The sequence below is a fragment of the Pteropus alecto genome, unplaced genomic scaffold, assembly GCF_000325575.1.
Source record: "Pteropus alecto unplaced genomic scaffold, ASM32557v1 scaffold81, whole genome shotgun sequence".
Classification (NCBI taxonomy): domain Eukaryota; kingdom Metazoa; phylum Chordata; class Mammalia; order Chiroptera; family Pteropodidae; genus Pteropus; species Pteropus alecto.
The window spans coordinates 21,123,231-21,144,644 of NW_006433378.1; the positions used below are offsets into that span (position 1 = coordinate 21,123,231).

A 21,414-nucleotide genomic window follows, 5' to 3' on the forward strand; every position below is an offset into this window, starting at 1 on the left:
CTCTGATTACTGTCAAATTGAATTAGATGCCTCCCTTTGCTGGTTGGTCATTGCCTTTTCCTTAACCTTGCCCCAGTGTTTCCCATTTCAGTTGTTACGGACGAAGTTGACTAAACGATTTTGTGTAATGAAGAACGCCGTTCCTTTTTCTAGTATTACCGATGCGGAGCTTACAAGTTTAGAGGATGAATGAAAAACAGCCTGTTGAAAAGCCGGTGTTTGAAAACGGAAACAGACTTACTAGGAAACCTTCCAGGGAGTAGCTTCAGAGTGCAGGGTGTTCATGGAGGGACTCTCAGAACCAGAAGCACTTGGGAACCAAGACACCAAGGAGTGACTGACTGGGTGTGTTAGCTTCCTGTGGCTGCTGTCACAAGTTACTACAAACTCGCTGGCTTAAAACAACGGAAATTTATTCTCTCACAGTCTGGAGGCCAGGAGTCTAAAACCCATGTCATTGGACCACGATCAAGGTGTTGCCGGGGTCGCGTGCCCAGCGATGGCTCTAGGGGGCATCGTCTTTGCTCTCTTCCAGCTTCTGGTGGCTGTGGCATTCCTTGGCTTCCTGTCACTGCCATCTCTGCCTCCTGCTTCACAGCCTTTCCCTCTGTGTATTTGTGTGAACTCTTTCTCTGCCTCTATTTTTTAGGGACACTCGTGACATCGAGGGCCCACCTGGATAACGCAGGTTAATCTCATCTTAGAATCCTTTCCTTTTTCCAAATGAGGTCACATCCACACATCCCAGAGATTAAGATTTAATGACTCTGGGTGGCTGTTCCATAACCTACTACAGACAATTAGAGAGCTAAATAAATTATCTTCATAGTAATTGTGTGCCGTTAAAAAGGGAGATCATATGACTGCTAGGCTTTCAGATTATTGTTTATTCATAGGACTTTAAAGAATTTCATTGCCAAAGGGTGTAATTTTTAAAACATTGTAACACGGATTCCAGCAAAGACAGAATCTAATTGTACGCTTCAGCATCCATCTTTCTCCCCATCCCCACGAGATGATGGGTGTGTGTGTGTGTGTGTGTGTGTGTGTGTGTGTGTGTGTATGAATGAGTACTGTTTTAAAAAAGCTTTTAGTCTAGCATCTACTGAACTAGTTGGGGCCAAACACAGCAAGAGTGTACCTTTAACTTCTGTGGGCAGGTAACACCAGCCTCGGCTTGATGGTGATGGATAGTAACTCAAACTTATTGCGATAATCATTTTGAAATACGCAATGTGTCTCAATTAAAAAAAAAAAAAAAAAAGGCTGCTTTCCAGAAGAGAGAACAAAGTAAGCTGTTTACAGCTATTTTTGCTTCAATGGTAAAAAAAAAAAAAAAATCCATTGTTTTGCTCCGTAATGTAATGTGTTGGTCACATTGTTTATGAAGTATTGTGTGTGGTGAGGAAGAGAGTGGTCCCTGAGTTGAAGGATGAATGGTTTAAATGGCATCACAGCAAGGAAGGAGAGGTAAAGGGACTCACTCTCTAGAAGGGGCTAGGACTTGAGTTAGCATCTGACGGTTGGGGGGGCACCATGAGGGGCCTGTGACTGGGTGATGGGGGTGGTGTGAGTATGAGCTTGGAGAGCAACTGAGCGTGTGCTCTGGGAGAGCGAGGAGAGCCGCCTGGGGAACCGGAGGTCAGGGCTGGACAGCGGCGGGGCTGCTGGTGCTGCTGCTGGAGATGCTTGAGTGCTGGGCTGAGCGTGGACCTTGCCCTGTAGGTAGGTAGGCACCCCTGAAGAGCTGTAAGCAAGAAATCAGTTCCAGACCCATTATTTTCGAGGCAGGATGAGCATCAGGGATGAGATGTAGGACATGGATGCAATAGTCCAGGCTAGTGGTGGCCAGACTTTTATTCTTTCTTTTTTTTTTTAAAATCACAATCCTATATCAAAATAATAGCATTTGAGTCCCTTACTTCAATATGTCTGTATCATCTATATCTATCATTTATTCAGCATTTATCTACTGACCCATATCATACTTCTGCATTAATAGATATTATTAATAACTGTTATAAAACAGTTACAACAAAGACTTATCAAAAAAGGAAATAAGTGGAAATGGAAGGTCTGCCATTTTCATCCTGCACCCAGGTGGTGTGGTGGTGGCCTTGTATAAGAATGTCCCTCGGGTTGCCTGAGTCTCGCTTGGAGACGGTGTGTCTGGATGCTGGGAGGCAAGGTCCTAAATGAAGCAGACTGGGGGCGTCATGATCAGGGGAGCAGGTGAGAGAGGTGGTTAGCAGCAGGATCCCACAGGGCTGTCGTGGCCGGTCACATTAGAGAGAGGAGTGAAGATGTAAGGAGAGGAGAGGCCGAAACAATGGTGTGCTTGATTTGGGGCTTGGCGAGTGGACAGGTGACCGCCCCCAAAGGAAAGGGGTACAGATTTGGGTGGAAAAGACAATTTCTCTTCCGTTCCATCTCTCCATCCTTCCCTCTGTTCTTCCCTTCCTCCTTCCCTCCCCTCTATACAAGGCCAGAGGGTCCACACATGTCACCTATCGACAGTGGGGGACGTGACCCAGGAGGGGCATCCCGTGGGTAAGTTGAGATGCAGCTGTGGAGTAGCAACAGGCTGGGTCCAGACAGAGGGCTGGGAGTCAGCCTTTGTGGTAATTCCCTAGAGGAAAAAGGGAAACACCGGAGGCCAGAGGCAGCCTGGCCTGAGGGCCCGGTGCAGGGCAGAGAGAGGACGGAGAGGAAGGTGGGGTGCTGTGTCATTGGGCATCGCACCCCCAGCTCCTCAACCACGCCCTCAAACCGAAGATGGGGGCAGCTTTGGCTATCTCAGAAGTGGTGGCATGGGATGGTGGCGAGGCCTGAGGGGGCGAGGAGACACCCTTTGCTCGAGGAGCACTTGGTGTTTCACCCTGTGAAGAACCGGGTTTGACACTGACCTTTCTCTGAGCCTCCCAGATGACCATTCAAGTTTGCTTAAGTAAATCTCACTCTCTTCCTTAATAATTGAATCTTCTGATCTTTGCTGATGTTACATTTTTCTTTTCTTCCCTCGATGCTATTTTAGATAGTGTTATTCTCCTGGTGCAGAAAGTAGCTGTGTGTTTTCCTAGGGTTTCTGTGAATCGTCAGAGAATAACCTTTGCCTGCAGTGTCTGACGACGGCCGTGTTCTTGGTGTCTCCTTAGGTGGCCATAAAAGTCATTGACAAAAAGAGGGCCAAAAAAGACACCTATGTCACCAAAAACCTTCGGCGAGAGGGGCAGATCCAGCAGATGATCCGCCACCCTAACATCACCCAGCTCCTCGATATCTTAGAGACGGAAAACAGCTACTACCTGGTCATGGAGCTGTGTCCTGGGGGCAACCTGATGCACAAGATATACGAGAAGAAGCGGCTGGAGGAATCTGAAGCCCGCAGATACATCAGGCAGCTCATCTCTGCGGTGGAGCACCTGCACCGGGCAGGGGTGGTCCACAGGTAAGGGCGGAGCCATGCTGACCTTTGCGGTTCTGTGCTGAATGGGCGGCACCATGCTTTGGCCTGCTCCAAGCAAGGCTGAAGCACTGCAGCATGTTTTACATTTCTTCTTCATCTTTGCTCCATGAAGTTGTCTTGTGATTTGGGTTAATGCTAGTGTCGGGTTACGAGAGTGGCGTCTGAAGGCAGAGTGTCCGGGATCCTGGCTCCACCCTTTAATAGTTCTGTGGCACTTGCCAAATTACTTAACCACTCTGAACCTTGGTCTCTTCTTCTATCAAATGGAAATAACGATACTTATTTTGTGGTTGGAGTAAGGGTTAATATAGAGAACGTAACGAGTTAATATATGGAAAGAGCTGGGACCATGTTTGGTACACAGTAAGGGCCATGTAGGTGTTGGTTGCTATTCTCATTATTTGCAAAATGAGGAGACCAGCTGCTCAGGAGCCTGAAGGAAGCATCAGTGTTAGGATGGAATGAGACTGTTTTTCAGCTAGTGCTAGGGATGGGGCTTTCATTGAATTTACTGTATTATGTATGCTAGTTGCTCAATAGCTGTTTTCTTCAGTTAAATTGAATCACCATTTGAATGGTGAACTTGCCCTTGAAAGTGAAAGGTGTTCCCCATAAGCTAAAACAACCTTGCAAATAATTACAAAAATCAAACTTTTTTTTTTTTTTTTTAAATTTAAAAAGCCTGTTCCCTCCTGTGGATGAGCTCCATAAGGAAAGTAACTGGACACAACATTTCTAGTGGTGTGATTGTCTACTTTTAGTGCGATCCCAGAATAAAATAAGAAAATAAAAGTGCCCTCTTTTCCTCCTGAGAAAGTGTTGACTTCACCAATAAAAGCGTAGTTCTTCCTTCCTGGAATTATAATCAATAATTACTCTGGGTTGTTGAGAAAATTTAAGACTCGTGTTTAATGGATTCTCATTTTAAAAAGCAAGATCAAGGCATAAAATATGTTGTGTGTGCATATACAGACACGTATATGTTTAGCACTTTTTAATTGAGAAATAGAATTCAAATACCATAAAATTCACCAGTTTTTAAGTATACAATTCAATAGTTTTTTTTTTTAATATAATCAGAGTTGCGCAACTATCACTGCTGTCTAATTTTAGAATATTTTCATCACCCCGGAAAGAAATCCTGTACCCATTAGCAGGCATTCTCCATCCCTGCTCCCACCAGCCCCAGACAACCACTAATGTACTTTCTATCTCTAAAGATTTGCCTGTTCTAGATATTCCATGTAAATAGAAACAAACAATATGTGTTTTTTTATGACTGGCTTCTTTGACTTAGCGTGATGCTTGCAAGATTCATCTCTGTTGTAGCATCTATCAGTACTTCATTCCTTTTCATGGCTGAATAGTATTCCGTTGTATGAGCGTACCACATTTTGTTTATCCAGTCATCAGTTGATGGACATTTGGGCTGTTTCCACCTCAGGGTTGTTGTGAATAGTGCTGCTATGAACATTCATACACAAGTTTTAGTGTGAACATATATTTTCACTTTGAAGAATTCCACTCTTAGCCATTGCTAGGTCATATGGTAAACTTATGTTTAACCCTTTTGAGGAAATGTATCTTTTTAAAAATTTAACTTCTCATGGTGCCTTTTATCTGTTTGGAAGCCATTCACACAGCCTGACTAGTGGAGGAAGCAGCTCTAGGCCTATAAGTGATAGAAATTGTAGGCTTTCGAGGTGGAGAGGGCCATTTCCATACTCATGGGATTGGCACCACGATACTCTACCCTGTCATTCCTAAACCCAGGGACACTGTGGGGGAGGTCCTCTGAGCCAGCCTGGACCAGGCAGCATTCAGGCTGATCATTTCCTCAGCAAGGTGAGTGAACCTCTTTGTGGACATATTTTTAGTCACACACGTTGTCACGAAATCACGCTTCATTAGAAGTCTTTGAATTCGGATCAGCAAGGAAGGGAACATTCAGAAATTTCAGGTGAATAACACTATTTTTGGCTCTTTCCAACAATACCCTGTGTTGCCTGCTGTGTCATAGCTCTGCCATTATCAGGAAGATGGTGGTCGTAAGTGTGCCCGGTTCCCGTCTCTGTTTATTAAGATGACAAAGGCAGAAACCTCATGGATGAATCAGCTCAGATTACCGACTCCACTGGTCGCAGGAGAAAATAGAACTGGGGCAGAGCTTTCTGTGGGACTCAGGGTATTGTTATAAGGGTTTCATGCTGTCAAAAATTCCCCGCGCGCAGAGCTTCGCGGGACTTTGAAGACAACAAAGAAAAAGCAAGTGAACACTGGGCATTGCTCACTGGACTCTCCCGAAGGAAATTCTCCACAACCCTTTTAAAGTAATTTTAACAAAATCCTTTCCCTCTCAGTGCAATTACTGTCAGAATGTCACAGGAATGAATTTCATGTTTTGATAGCAAAGATGGTATCCTTTTCCCACTCGGATCTCCTGTATTCGGCTTCTTCCTCTCTCCTTGGAAATATATTCAAAGCCACTAATGGCAGAGACTCAGATCTTTGAAAGTTAGAGAGGATTAGAATATAGATATCGTTTAAGAGGAGTTCTTCATTTTTCTCCCTAGAAATCACATTAATGAGTGTCACTTTACCTGGAGGTGGATGATTAGGTGGTTGAGACACCGCATGAAAATGTTTGTTTGGAATATACTCATGGGTGACTTTAACTGAACGTCTTGACTTTCAAAGATTCTATACCACTAATTTTTAGCACACGTAATCTAGCTCAATGCTGGTATACTATTTACTATAGCCCCTTTCTACAGCGGAGAATTTTCACCTTTATGCTGGAAAGGTGGAATGAATTTCATAAATTATTTTCAAACGAATAAGAAAGTACATAGCATTTCAGAGATGCCCTGGAGTCTTTAGTGGGAAGATTTTTGAGTAAACAGATTGGGTCATCCATAAGGATTTGGGATGAATTTTGGTGGCTACATTGTATGATTTAAAGGGCTTTTGGTTACGTGTGTTAGAGGATGCTTTAAAAACACAGTTTCTCATTAGACTGATACTATATTGTTATATCTCATCAACTTGATGCTTAGCAGAGCCCTCTTTCCTGTGATATTAAATCTATATATTTAGTTATCTACCCAGAAGTATTTTAATATCATTTAAAGGAAGCACATCTTTAAAATCATGTAAATATTACAAGTAGAAAGAAAAAAAGGAAACTATTATAAAGCAGATTTCCTTAGCTGGCAGAGAACATTTTAAAGGACCTGCCATAGCTTTTGTGTTTTTGCTACAATAAGGCTGTTGTTAACTTTGGCAAAAGTAGAATATGGTCTTAACTTCTTCGTTACTCCATTTCATGATTGCCTGAGATACTCTACATTTAAAATCTAATGTTTTTTTTTTCTTTTTCTCAAACGTGCACACCCAACAGGATGCTAAAATGCGATGATTTGCCTCTTGTATACAGAGCGTTGACTCTTAAACATCAATCATCAAGAACGCTGATTCTGCTGATTCTGCTAATTTGAGACTCATCTGTTCATTCAAACTAACAAAGTCCAATCAAACTATACAGACAAAACATAACAGGGTAACACAATACCGCCATCCCTAAGCAGGAAGAGATGAGCCATGGGGGCCCAGGACTAGGAGAGAGACACACACACATGATCAAAGGGGGCTGGAGCCTGTGCTTGGATGCGCTGTTGACGCTATGGCCTCAAGGGCATGACCTCCTTCATTCACCAATACTGGGAAAGGGGCCTGTGCGCTTAGGAGGAATGCAGTAGAAGAGAGAGGGCCCTTCTTTGTTCTTGTGGGCCTGACAAGAAGCAGGCACAACCTGGACTCGGCGGGTATTAAGGAGTTCTTTTAACTTTCAGGTTTTCATGGTAGGGGGGCAGGTGGGGGAGGCAGATGCGAGGGGAATAACTTCTGATCACATCCAGGGGCTGTTTGAGATGCCAGGGCCTTCCGCCGAGAGCGAGCGAGCAAATATCTGGAGGCACTGGTTACATACATATCAAAGATTTTGTGTTTAATTGCGTTTTTAAAAAGATGATGGAAATGTGAGATTTTCCAAAACTCTGTAGAGCTCAGCAACTCTGTGGATTGGAGTGGACAGTGGTCAGCGGTGTTGATGCTAAGGCCAGACAGACCTCCTGCATCCACATGCCAGCTCTGCCACTTAAAAGCTGCATCGGGCAACACACTCAGGCTTTTGTGCCTCTCTTTTCACAGCTACGAAATAGAAATGAGGGATTATCCACTTCATGTGATTGTTGGGAGGATTAAATGAGTCCATTCATGTAAATTGCTTAATACAGAGACTTTATAAGTACAGTAAGCCCTCAATGTCATGGGTAGATTTTGCGACTTTTAGTGAAACCACGTATTACAAAACCAGTTTTACCATAGGCTAATTGATAGAAACAAGAGTTAGGTTCCTACAATGTTCTAACAAAACGATGTTGAACCAAATGACGTTATTCAAGGACCGGCTGTACTGAGTACACGTCCGCTGTAATTATCACTGAGTCTATCCCATTTATTTTATACATGAGGGGGCTGGCTGAGTTCTCTGTGCTCAAACTCTGCAGCTGTTCTCTGCTTGTACTGCCCTTGCCATCTCTGACTGGCTGACTCCTATTCATCTTTTAGGTCCCAGGTCTAAGCTCACCTCCTCCAGGAGGCCCTCCAGGCTAAACCCCTGATGATAGACTCCCACAGCACCTTCTACTTTGCTTTCCAAACACTTTTCACCTGATTACGTACTTCTTTGATATGTCTTCTGCACAGGCCACAACCTAGCTCAGTGCCCAGCCCAGTGGGCACTCAGTAAGACTGTGCAAGTGAAGACTTTGGGAAATTGAACGACTGTAGCTAGTGACAGAATGAACACCGAGATAGAAGCTTTCTGGTAGCCAGTTCCATGTTCTTTCTGGAATAGTCCATGTTTTCCCTGGAATTTCAAGGGTATTCCTTCATTGACTTAGTATCAGTTTGTTTATTTTTCAGGTCACAGTTTGTGGAGTGGCATCTTTTTGGTGAATGAATGGCTCTTTCATTTTATAAACACAATTTGTTTCTGGAGCATCGTAGGACCTCAATACAGGTGTCATTTTGAATAAATAAAATCAGATATGTGTTTAACAAATTATTCTTGTGTTTTACCAAATTGCCCATATTGTAAATAAATCAAAGATTAAGAAATCATTTGGTTTTAAATACAGTGCTTTTGAAGATAAAACCTCACCCCAAAAAACTCTTCTTCACTGAAAAATGCTGATTGCCTTGGGGAGTTATGTGCTTTTCTCGGCTGCTTTGTTCTCCGCTTATTACTAAAATCTATCTTGTGGCCCTCTCCATGTCCCCCGCCCCCCTCCCCGTATGAGTTTGGCCTGGCGCTGTCCCCACCCTCCTCCTTATCTCTGACCTTTCATTGGAGGGCTAATGCCCCCAATACTGTTTGTTTATCACCGAATTAATCATCCTTTTTAGGTCTTTCTGGAATCTCCCCCTTCCCTTGTCTCAGAATCTTTTAACTTTATTATCCCCACCTCTTATATATTAGCCTTTGTTTAGCCGGGAGTGGCCCATAAAACACTTAGGCATACATTTTCTCATTTCTTCCCGCTAATGGCCCTGCCAGGTAACCCCTCTTTTGAGGCCATTCTTCCAAGAAGAATCTGAAGCAGAGAGTTTAAACGACTTGCCCAGGGCTGGTCAGCGGTGGAAAGGTCAGGTAGAGAAAACCGGCCCCAGAGCCTGTCCTTTTTCATTTCCCAGACTGCCATGTTTTCTCACGAGTCCTTGCTTAGCTCCTCTGCTTGAGTCTTCGCTGGCTCCTCCAAGTCTCACTCTGTCCTTTTGCCCGCTTCCTTGAATCCTGGTGGCCTCCACCTCCATTTGATGCCACTCGGTTCCTCACTTTCATCTTGGGTCTCAACCCTGAGTGGCTCTCCCAGACCTAGGGTTTGTTAGAGGGCCGACCCTTGACCTTCGCTGCTGGGCTGGGCATGCCCTGGGGTGGCCTGGGGAGAAACCCTCTCCTTCATTTCTATCCCGGTATTCTGGATGGGGGTGTGTGCACATGCGCACACACACTCATACACATGCACGTGTATACACGGACACACGTGTGCTCTTCCATACATATGGGCATGGGCACAACACATATCCACACACGTGCCCTCTCATACGCATACACAGGTGTGTACACACACCCACATAAGTGGACACCCACGCTTTCCCCATACGCATGCATCTCCACATAGATGCACGTACATGAACGTGCGCACACACACCCATGTGTGCTCACACTCAAGTGTGCACGTGCACAGGCACTCCGCTCCCCACCTCTCCAGTACTGCTCCTGTCTGCCTCCTCGCTATGCAGGGTCCACCAGCTGCTGCTCCTCCCCTCCCCAAATAGGCACCATTGTGTTTGTTATGGCAACAGGACCCTCTCCTGATTGGAGTTCATTGTGGCCAGTCTCCAACCCTTGGAAGTTACCATCTTTAAAGAAATGCAAGGACAGTGTGAGTGGGCGAGGGGTGCACTTGGTAGCTTGTGGGTGAATCTTTAATGGTTAGCCATAGCCTGTTGGAGCTTGTTCTTTTGAAGTCACCTAGAACAAAGGGCTGGTGATTAAGGCTCTCCCCTTTTGGCCCCCTCTCAATCTCTGACCCCCGCCCCCAAGCACAGTGGAGAGCACAGCCCAGTGTCTGGTCTGCGGAGGGCCTTGCTGAGAGTCCCACTGGGCAATTCCTCCTGGAACCGCCCGTCTGGCTACCAGACAAGGGGCCGGAAGCCTCAGAGCCTATGCCCACGGTGGCCGCTTCTCCCCGGGCCCCCTCCTCATGGTTATTTCCTTTGTTCCTAAGACACGGGCTCCCTGCCACACCTGGAACCTCATGCTGGAACCCAACCCAGCACCCCTCATACTAGAGTGTACCCCATTCCCTTTCTTACTTGCCTTTACTCCTCTTAGAAGCCCCTTTGGCCAAGGAAAAACCTGTTTACCCTCCATCCGAGGGCCATTTTCTGCTTCCCTTTCTCTCAGTTATAAGTTCACCACGAACTTCAATTTGCCAGCCACTCTTCATGCTGCGAGACCGCGCAGGAAGAGCTGAGCTCCTACTTCTTTCTCCCCTCCGCAAAGTGACTGATCTGATCAAGGGGCATTCATGTGAAATCGAGCATCACCTCCATCATCATGTGCAAGCTGGTCCGCTGTCAAAACCTTCCTTCCCATATGGCCAATAGGACACTTAACAGAGTCGAATATTTTGCTCTTGGGGTCACAGCTAGAGTAAACACCATGCTGCTCCATGGACCACATGTAAAACCCAAAAGAGATAGGTTTTCTGGGTAATAGAGGCCTACTAGTATTTTTTTTTTTTCTTTTAAGGTACATTGTAATTTACTAACATGGAAACCTTATGACTATGTTCATCCTTTTTTATTATTCAATAAGTCATTTCTCAATTTTGTGGTACCTTGGGATCATTTTTGGCCTCTTTGGTCATCGCTGAGTGGCTGGGCAGCGTGTGTGAGTGGCCCACTGTGCTGAATGGACTGCTAATTAGTTCGTTCTTTCTCTCTCTCTCCTTTCTTTCTTTCTTTCTTTTCTTTCACAGATTGCAAGGACCTTGTCAGCTTACAATCCCTTACTTTTTAATTTTCTTAATGCCTACAGCACCTTGTCTTCCTAGGTGGTCTCCCATCCAAGTATTAACCAGGCCTGACCCTGCTTAGCTTCCCAGATCAGATGAGATCGGGCTTGTTCAGGGTAGCATGGCCATAGACCACTGATCTTTTTAATGTCTTTATAGGTTTGCCTTTTCCAGAAGGTCATACAATTGGAACATAGTACTTCACCTTTTCAGACTAACTTCTTTCACTTAGAAACGTGTTTAAGTTTTCTCTGTGGCTTTTCATGACTCGATAGCTCATTTCTTCTTATTGCTGAATAATATTCCGCTCCCTGGATGTACCGAAGTTTGCTTATCCATTCAGCCATCGAAGGACATCTTGGTTGCTTCCAAATTTTGGCAGTTATGAATAAAGTTGCTCTACACATCCGTGTCCATAAATTTTCAACTCATCGGGGTAAATAGGCAAAAGCTACTTTAAAAAATATGATTTTTGTGCCTGTTTTCCTAGATACGTTTCAAAAGACAAAGCAGGAGGTGGAAATAATCGAAGCCGAAAGAGGTCGGAGGTTCCTTTCATTTGGGTAGGGTGGGCACACCGATCTGGCCGGATGCCACTGCGGCTCACCTTTCCACTCACTAGTCATGGTACCTTTAGGCAGTTAGATTGGTTATCGTTGACATCTCTCAAAAACCTTGACAGAAAGGTGATATATGCGTAAAAACCCTGGTTAATCAGGTTTGCTCTGAGCTTTTTCCGTAGGGTGGGTTATTATGGGATCCAGTGGGTGGGAAGATAGTGACTTTTAAAGGATTTAATTTTTTTCGTTTTGTCTAATAATTATAGTTTTATACTCCTCCCTTGGTTTTATGACATTTCCCCGATTTTTAAAAGTATTTGTTTCTTTTGCATTTTCTCTTATTTTTAGTCTTCTATTTATATCATTCTTCTAATCACTATGGTGTTCTCTAGGCTTTTGTGGCCCCAGAACTATCCAACCTCGCTTTATTATTCTTGGCAATTGTTTTCTTTTACCTCACTTTTTTAAAAGCTGTTTTTCTCCGTAGTATTTGTTCTGAACCAAATTTCTCTTTTAATGCCTTGGCATGGCTTCCATTCTTCCCAGTGAAAGAGTTTTAATTTTGCTGGAAACAAACTGGCCTTCCTTTAGATTGAAATAGTGCTGCTGAGTTATAATCAGTTTTCACAGAATCACAGTTTGGGCTATTGCTGGCACATTCTTGTGTGCGCATGTGTGTGTTTTGGAATTACCATATATGCTTGAATATAAGGTCAGGATTAGATCATGTCCTAAGTATCTTAAGAGGAAATTACCTTATAATGTCCTTGCAAAGTCTTTCATATTGACTCACTGATGACTTTGGGCGCTTTTAGAAGTCTCCTGAGGAAACCAGTAGGAAGGAAAGAAAGACATTTTTTGTGGCTTTCATAATAACCCGTAGGGACATGACCTCAAAATTGCCATGGTTTGTGAGACCACCCTAAAAACAATTCAATGAGTGGTTCACTTGTAGAGATTTTTAATGGGCACTAATTATTTAAGTGGCTTGGGTAAGAGTCCCAGCAAGTGCATCGTACACAGATTCAAAAAGTGCTTTTTTTAAAACTTCCAGTCAACTTGAAGATCTTGTTATACTGGAGACACCCTACCATGACTCTGTCATCCTGGTCCTGCTTGTGACAAGTTTTAATGAAATTGTTTCATAAAATATGAGGGTGTGAGAACAATATTTCTAAAATCATTTATATTAACATCATAGTATATACTCTTAAATAAGACCATGTTCCCATTGGAAAAGTGGAGAGGGTCATCTAATATTTGGGGTCACCCTGCGTTTGGACATATGTGATCCCTTTTAAAGATTGTCATAGTTTTAACATATTCTGTGTATTGTTTGATTCATCTGAGTCGAAGTGAAGGTATAGAATTCTTCCCTTCATTGGTTGGTGTGTTTGGATTGGGGACTCTCTTTATTTCTTAGCTGCAGGGTTCAACACAGATCTATCTCCCTTTTCACTCAATTCTCCAGCCTTAAAGTAACCATCTACCTTCCAATTCTGAAATCCACTGGACACTTTTTAGAGCTCACCTTTTTTCTGCACTTGACCCCTTGACCCTTCCTCCCATTTTGACCTGCTGCCCTTCGTGGTTCCTGTGACAACGGTTTCCTTCATGGTTCCTTCCCAGTCTGCTCCCCAGTTGTCCTGGACCTTTCCCCCTCATTCTGTGCCCTCTCCCTGGGCAATCTCATGTCCTTTTTCAAGGCTTAGCTTCCACTCGAGTTTGAAAGTTGGGAGTCTGCAGGCCATATCTTGCCTGCAAGGTCAGCGTACTCAGTGTGGTATGTTATCGTTGTTTTAAATGCGAATTGGTTGCCAACACTTAAAAATTGGGGTCAAGTCCAGATTTCTAGCTTCTCTTAGAAAAAGGATGAGCCTGCAGTGCTGGGACGGAGCTGTGGGTGACTGTCTCTGTTAAATGGGACATTGCTCCCCCGTTTACCACAGTTCTAGCAACTGCTTCCTTTTGTCTCGAGACTTTGACGTGATGTTATTAGTTGCCATTTTGGTTTATCATGCTCACGCTGTTCTATTCCTTACAACAGAGAGATAAAAGGAAAAAATGAATTCTTCTGCCCATGTCTCTATTCAAAAGCGAAAAAATAAAAGCTAGACCAAGAATGCTGTTTCCCAACAGTGGAAAAGAGCATTTTTGTGTGTGTGTGTGTGTGGAAAGGAAGAATATTCCTTCATTTTACTATTCATGGCGTATCTGAGTTGGCAGGCTACAACTTAAGATGCTTCTGGATGTTGATGGTTTTGATGACTCAATATGTGTTTTTGCCTACATTTTTTCTTCTGAAATCCAAAACGATCTCTTTGGTATTGTAGATTCATTGGCATTTGCTGTGTACCTGGGATGTGCAAAGGTACTGGGAGTCCAGCGGTAAGCCAGGCAGGCGTATTATCTTTGCTCAAAGATCATGTAGTCCTCAGCACGGGTTCCGCAGGCCCCTCACACTCAGCATGACCCTCATGTGTTTCTCTTTCCCACCTCCCATCACCTCAGTATCGATGACCGAAGACCCTCCTTATCTGATTAGCAATCTTCATCCCATCTACAAACTTAATTCCCTGTGATCCTGTAAGGTTGATATTTGGTCAGGTGTAATATCAGGGATTATGACACTGACCTATTTGGGCTCCATTTTTCTGCCCACCATAATATCTACATGCTAAAAAGATTAATTTGTTATCACCTGCCAATTTGTGGATGACATTGAGACTCCACGCATAGAGGCTGTAGGACTAACAAATTATATCTGCGTTCAATTTTTTTTTAAGCTGCTGCCCCGAGTCTGTTTCTTCCTCTGGCTGGTGTCTCCCACCATCTCACATTTGTGTTTCCTTGACCGTTCAGGCAGCGCCCGTCCTGACGATGCCTTCCACTGTCTCCTAAGTGGTTCTATGTAACTCCTAGGTTTCAGCTTTGGTCTCACTTCTTCCTGAAACTTCTCGTGATCTGTTCTGCCCTCAGAGCTCTTTGTCCTCTCTGAAATCCTCTAGCTGTTTTCATCTGCAGCAATTAACTGTAGCATGTTTTATAAATATTTACTTACTGATTGTGCACATTTTTAGCAGAAAGCTTTCTGGGTTGGTTCAGAGTGGCTCAAAAACAGGTCGTTTTCCTTCAGAAGCAAAATGTTATCTCACTACTTCAAATGCCTATCTGAAATGTTGTGTGGTTTTGTTTATTTCAGAGACTTGAAGATAGAAAATTTGCTACTAGATGAAGACAATAATATCAAGCTGATTGGTATGACTTTTTTTTTTCTGACTGTTTTTGTTTGTTTTAAAGCAAGATTATTCTTTAAATGTTGTGTTGTCAATTTTTAGTTATGTATTTCTGGATTGACTTAGAAAATTATTCCTGGTCTATTTTTTAACCCCCAGACAATGCTTCTAGATCACTTCTTTTTACCTCCAATATTTAATAATGATTTTGAAAATGAAAATTAATTTTAATAATAATTTAATCATAATTAGAAAGGTAAATGCTATGAAGTAACCATAAAATGATGGTTACATGTCCTTTGTATTATTTAAGCTTCAGCTTCTCCATAAATCCAGATGGATCTTGACTTTTATAGGGGTTATTTTTATTTGGATTAACCATAAAACTTCTCAAAAAATAGTAGAAAATAGTTTGGTTCAGAAGTGCTGCCCTTAGCTCAGCCAAATCTTATTTCACTTTTCAATGAATGTTGGGACACTGAAATAATGGGGAACACAATGTACCTTCACTTTTAATATAATCTATCCAAGCCTAATCATACAATGGTGGTTGTGCAGAGAGACATCCCCACAGAGGGATAAGTTAGAGGTCTGGACAATCAGAAGGAGGTTCCAGGAGACAGTGAGTCATAATTGGTTCACAGTTCAGAGTCCATAAGTGAATTCACTTCGTGGTTCATTCTCTAGATGACTTCCATTTTTGTTTGCCTGTATGAAAATTTCCAGGGCACCATTTTTACACCCAGATGTTAGCACCGTCTTTCACTCCGCTCTTTCCTTTCTTTTCCCACCTCAGGTGCAAGTAATTTCTTCCACCTCGATGGCTTGAAAAAGACTTTCTGTTAGGGGATAGAAGGGGCAAGAGAACTTTGTGAATTTAGCTTTCGTACTCAAGAAGGAAATTTTGTTTGGCAAATGCTGAGAACTATCTCAGGACTTTCTAAAACATATCATTCCAAAGACCAATTAGATGCTTTGGAATCACAGTTGGCTCCCAACACAGTCTCAGGCAGGGGGCTTTGGGGACTCCAGACCCCTCGGCTGGGTGATAAAGCACCATTGACAGGTGCTGATGAATATACTCGTTACTAGAAGACTAAAAATTAAGAGGGAACCAATTTTTTTTCTTAGAAGATTTTAGAGAATGTAGTTTTAGAAGATTCTTGGACAATTCAAAGAATTTTCTTTTTATCAAATTGTTTTGCTATTGCATTTTGGTTGTCCTGTGGGCCAAATATGGCAGCATTGAACAAGGCAGATGATGAAGTACCTGCAGGATGTCTTTCTGGTCCTCGTTTCTGGGATCAGCGGCGTTAATCCAAGGCACGTCTCCGTCAGGGGAGAGGAATGGAGGAAAGGAAGCTGTTTTAGGTTCCTTAGCAGGCTGACCTGTAACTTGTCTTCGGAAAATGTGGAGGTGATGGGGACAGGGTTGCCCTAACAGCAGCAGAGATTGCAAGTGAACAGGCTGTGTGAAGGCCAGAAGTGTGTTACAGCAAAAGTGAGAATAGTTCACTTCCGTGCATCATCTAGATTGAGGCTGGTAACTCTAGCTCAGTGCAGTCCGCTGGTGGGTGGTGTCCATATCGCAATGCAGCATTGTCCATACTGTTTCTTTCCTTCCCTTTTGCCTTTTTTTCTGCCTCTGCACCTATCCTCTCTTCTCTCTCTCCGAGGAATAGCCCTAGATGACCATTTAGAAAACTAGAATAAACAGTGTTGAACAGCACAGACCTTTTATTGGTTAGAACTTTGCTCAGAAGATTCTGAAGGAACCAATCACTATAAATGGTGGCTGTATTTATAAGTAGCTTACAGATGGGCCACATAACAAAACCTGCACAAATAAGATGAAGAATGAATGTACCTAGATTAGAGCCCCTGTTCCCCTAGGCGTGAGTGGGATGGTGGTTCTTTGGGTACCGGGAGCCATTTTATTCAAATGCTTAAGAGTCATCACCTCTCAGCTTGGCTCCCAAATGGACATTTCACCTCTTTGGGCCCAAATGGGCCTCTCAGGAACCAGAATTCCCCAAATTGCTAGAAAGGAGGCTCTGATAATCAGATTTCCTTTGATTAGAAGTTTGCACGTGGCGTTCAATTCTGTCATGACCAGGCAAAACCTAAGAGCCTTAACTCGTACCCATAATCAAAGGGGACGTCATACCACCCCACGGGGCAACTGGAAATTGCTTTTTGTTCAGCAGAATCTGAATTTCTTCATTTTTTCATAGATGGGATAGGCCGAGGAGGGAAGGGAAGATTCTGGAGGGAAGAAAGGCCCAGTGTCTTCTGGGTTTTCTTGTACCTGGGTTGGGCAATTTGGATCAGATGTCTCCACGATGGTCTTTTTGCAAACTTGAAAGCCCTTTGAAAGTTTCCTTCAAAGGAGTTTTACCTAATTGTTTTTCAAAGGTTGATTATCGTTATTACCATTTCTTCTTAATAGTTTCTCTTTCTTTGAAATAATAACTTTACTGAAGTCATGTAAGCCATGTTTCCAATGAACTAGAATTAACCCGGACTAAGATTTGATTTAATCAGGACTTTCCCCTTCAAAAACAAAGCGGTCTGATGTTCGATAGTTCAGTATCATCTTAAAATGTCAGAGCCGCCAACTTAGAACAATATTGTACTTCAGTTTTCCAAAGCAACTTTCAGTTGGGTGTTTTTGAGATTCATTTTGCAGCTCTCAGAAAATTGAGTAATCGTCGGCTTACGTATTTACCAAATCAAATGGAGGCCAACTTGTGTGACGTTACTGGGACCTTCTCTCTGGTTTCACAACTTTAATTATAGGCATATGCGTAAAATTTTAATGATTACAATTACGAATGTGAAACGTACTGGTTACCTTTCTACACATATATTTTAAATTAAACTCTTTTGGCTGGGTCAACATAAATCACTTAAAATGCAGATTTTATCTCTTCCACTCCCCAAACCCTCTGCTAATTTGTCATCTTGAAACTGTGCTTAAGACGAGGCAAGCCACGGTATCCCCAAACTTGCCTGGGAACCGTGTGGGGTGATCGGGCCTCTTATCTTGCTTGCCCCGCCCTGTCTGTTGTCAAGCATTTCTTTACAGACCCAGGTCCAGGAGCTGAGGAAGCGCTGTTACTGGCTGGAGATTAGAAATGGTGTCTTTTGCTTTAATCTCGGAAATCCAGAGAGAGCAGTTTGCTGAGACTCCTAGACGATTGGGCCTCTAACCTGACTGCTTATCACACGTCTCTTAAAATGTTTCCCTAAATAATATAGTCTTTATTCCACGGCGCTGTCTCTGCGTTTCGCCATAGCGAGTGCTCCCGATGCATTCGTTGTTTCGTTCACATCTCTTTGGGTTGATTTTCAAACCCAAAGCGTTTCAATGGCCATCTCATTTAAAGCGCAATATGATCTTTCTTCTTATAAAAATATTCACACACCTCCCCTTCTCCCACTTCAGTGATACTGGGTGGGGCCTGAGCACAGAGGCCCCTCAGACCCTTTTCAACAGAGATCACTTCCTAAGATAGGAATGAGAGCGGGCTCCTGGGGGGCCTTCCTGGGCACGTGACATGGGACCTATGGGTCATTGGAATAAGGAAATGGGGACTGGGCGAGGGCGGGCCGTGGGAGAGTAGGGAGCAAAGGAAGAGAGGAGAAGGAGGCCGTGAGAAAAAAAAAAGAATGAATCGTAAAAACAAAGGAAGAGTGTGACATGCGCGGACCCAATTTCCGATTGGTTTGCCGATCCCGATGGTAGGTTCTGATTCTTCGTTTCCAACCCCGAGGTGGAGACTTTGGGTGACTTTCAGAACCTCGAAGAACTCTGCCAAGATGGGGTTCGGAAAAGCTCTTTGTCGGGAGTTTTAGTGGCGCTCCCGGGACTCACAGCCCCGTGCCGTGTCTTCCTTTCCTGAGTTTTCCCACGCCTTTACCTGTAGTCATTCATCTGGCAGGTGGCCACACGTTAGAGCCAAGGAGAAAACGCAGTTGCGGAATGAGATACAAATCCGGCTGGTTGAGAAAGCGCGAGGGTTTCGTTCAAGACGTGCAGCTGGTCTCTGACCGCAGCCCCTTCGGGCTCTGTGGGCTGACGGTCTTCTGTTTGAGAACGAGAACCATAAAATTTCCATCGAAATTCAAAGGAGGAACCATGATCTTCATTCTCAGCTCAGAAAAGATTGGAGAATATATCAGATGAGGAGGGAACACAAACAGCTCTGTAATTACCTGCCTTTAAGATCAAAAGCAAACACCGCCCCAAAGGCAGAACTTTGGGGCCCAGGTGCTTTAGATGCATTGGGTTCTTCTTTTCTCTTCCCAATTGCCTTAATCATCCGGGAACGAAAAGATGCTATGCGGTCACTTAGCCTCATTCTTATTGCTATCTTTCTGGCATTATTTTTCCAGCCAACATTCAGCGTTGTCTAAATCACTGGGTGTTTTTTGTTTTTTTTTTCCCCTCTTCATATCACCATATGTTGCATGCATTTGGGAGCATTTTTAAAAGACTCGCATGAGATGAAAACATTCAGCTGAAAAAGTCAACTCTAAATGGTGGGATCACATGTCACTTGGGGTGTCGCTGACATCAGCCAGAGAAAATCAGTCTTCCTTCAGCTTTTCCCCCCGCTTGGCCACTTGGAAGCTGGATCGCTGACCCCAAGGCCCTCTGCTTGTTCTCGCTTCCTGCCTCAGTCCTAGAAAGCAAAGCCTCTCTTTTTCCTGGATGACTCATTTCCAAGATTTGATATAAACATGTTTCGGTTCAACATTCTTTTAGCCCTAGCTGGATTTTATAGCGAGGCCTGATGTAAAATGTTTCCAGTTAAGCCAAGGAACCACCAGCTGACATCCTTGTGTCTTGAGGCTCATATCCAGGGGTTATAGTTTGCAGCTGCTGGTTTTCCTTTTGGATGCTAAACGATGTGTTAGCCTGAGAGAATGTTTCCTTTCCTGCTGCCTTTTTATTATTATTATTATTATTATTCCTTCTTCATTTCCACAATTTTCTAATTTGGAGCTGGTTTTCTCCTCCCCTCTTCGCAGACTTCGGTTTGAGCAACTGCGCAGGCATCCTCGGCCACTCGGACCCGTTCAGCACGCAGTGTGGCAGCCCCGCCTACGCCGCGCCCGAACTTCTTGCCAGGAAGAAATATGGCCCCAAAATTGACGTCTGGTCCATGTGAGTTATTGAGCTTATGAAAGCGAATGCTCCCTCCTGCTGTCTCTGCTGTCCCTTATGAAATAACATTCGAGTGTTTGACGAGAGTGTATTATATTATAGGCTCTGGGATATGCATTCGGTGATTCTTTGGGGTCTGGATTTCCACTTCTCTTCCTTCTCCACCCCCCATCCCCCGTGCCGCCAAACTGCCAGAAAGGCCTTTACCAAAATTCATTTAGGTGCTGGGAAGACAAGACAAGAGAATGGAGTCCTGTCCTCACAGATCTCACATCTGGTTTCTGGAATCACTCATATCTTCCCCCTGCTTCAAATCCTCCCAGGCTTTCCGTCAGCATCCCAAGAAACTGAGCCTGGGTGCCCACGCCCTACTCCCTGTAGGCCCTACTCCCTGCAGGACCCGCTCTGCCCCCTCTCCTGCCTCTCCATCTCCTGCCCCGCCCTGTGCTCGGGTTCCTCAGGCTCGCTGGCCTCGGTTTCACCTCTCCCATCTCTGGGGTTTTTGCTCCTCTCTCTCCTTTCCCGGGAATGCCATTCCACAGCTCTCCAAATGGCTTACCCATCCCCACGGTCCAGTTTTAATCCAGTGCCGCCACTGCAGAGGCCATCTCGGAGTGCCCTGTCCAGAGGGTCCCCCATGACTCTGTCTCCTCACCCATCATTTTCTTGCTTCTTAATCGATTTATTGTCCGACTCCCCAATAAGTAGTTGAAGGAATGAGACATGGGGTTGCTGCAGCGGCCTTGGTCACGGAATCCAGGTCCCTCGTGGTCCTCTCATCATCATATGTGAATAGTATGGGGGGCCATGAAGAGTCCTGGATTCTGGGGTAAGGACTAAATTCCTTGACGTGAGGAAATGGGCTTTAGACGGACAGCGGGTGGGCTCCCGATTAATAAAAAGAAGCCAGAGATGGGAGGGGCTAATCCGAACCAAAAGTGTGTTGTTCTAACACATTTTTGGAATTCCTCGACTTCTGTCCATTTGACTACACTCCCCTTGTCCAGGTTGAAGAACAGCTAAAGTTTGCTGCGTGCTTGGTGAATGGCAGGCCCTATGTCATTTAATTTTCACGGTAACCCAATGAAATTGTCACTTTCTATTATCCCGGTTTTATCAAAGGAGAAACTGTTCATAAGGAAAATTAATAAATTCTCTCAAGGTCAGGGAGCCACTGCGTGGTGGAGCTGAGATCTGAATCAGGCTGTTTCTCCAGGGTCTTGAGATAAAGTACTGAATCTCGAACATGGTGTACGTGGCCCTTGCTTGGCTTTGGTGGCTCGTTGGAAGCCATTGTCCCTCGCCCTGTCCTCCATTCATTCTAGAGCTGACT

The 21,414-nt window shown here is 44.1% G+C and overlaps 1 protein-coding gene and 1 pseudogene across 1 annotated transcript in view; one reads left to right on the plus strand and one right to left on the minus strand.

Moving 5' to 3' along the window:
• HUNK (hormonally up-regulated Neu-associated kinase) overlaps window positions 1-21,414 on the plus strand; it is a 103,413-nt gene that overhangs the window by 38,630 nt on the left and 43,369 nt on the right. Inside the window, exons 4-6 of the mRNA XM_006908267.2 lie at window positions 3,156-3,448; window positions 14,875-14,930; window positions 19,946-20,081. Coding sequence (XP_006908329.2) covers window positions 3,156-3,448; window positions 14,875-14,930; window positions 19,946-20,081 — 485 coding nt within the window. The remainder of the gene's footprint in view (window positions 1-3,155; window positions 3,449-14,874; window positions 14,931-19,945; window positions 20,082-21,414) is intronic.
• On the minus strand, window positions 11,127-11,245 carry LOC112476823 (annotated as a pseudogene).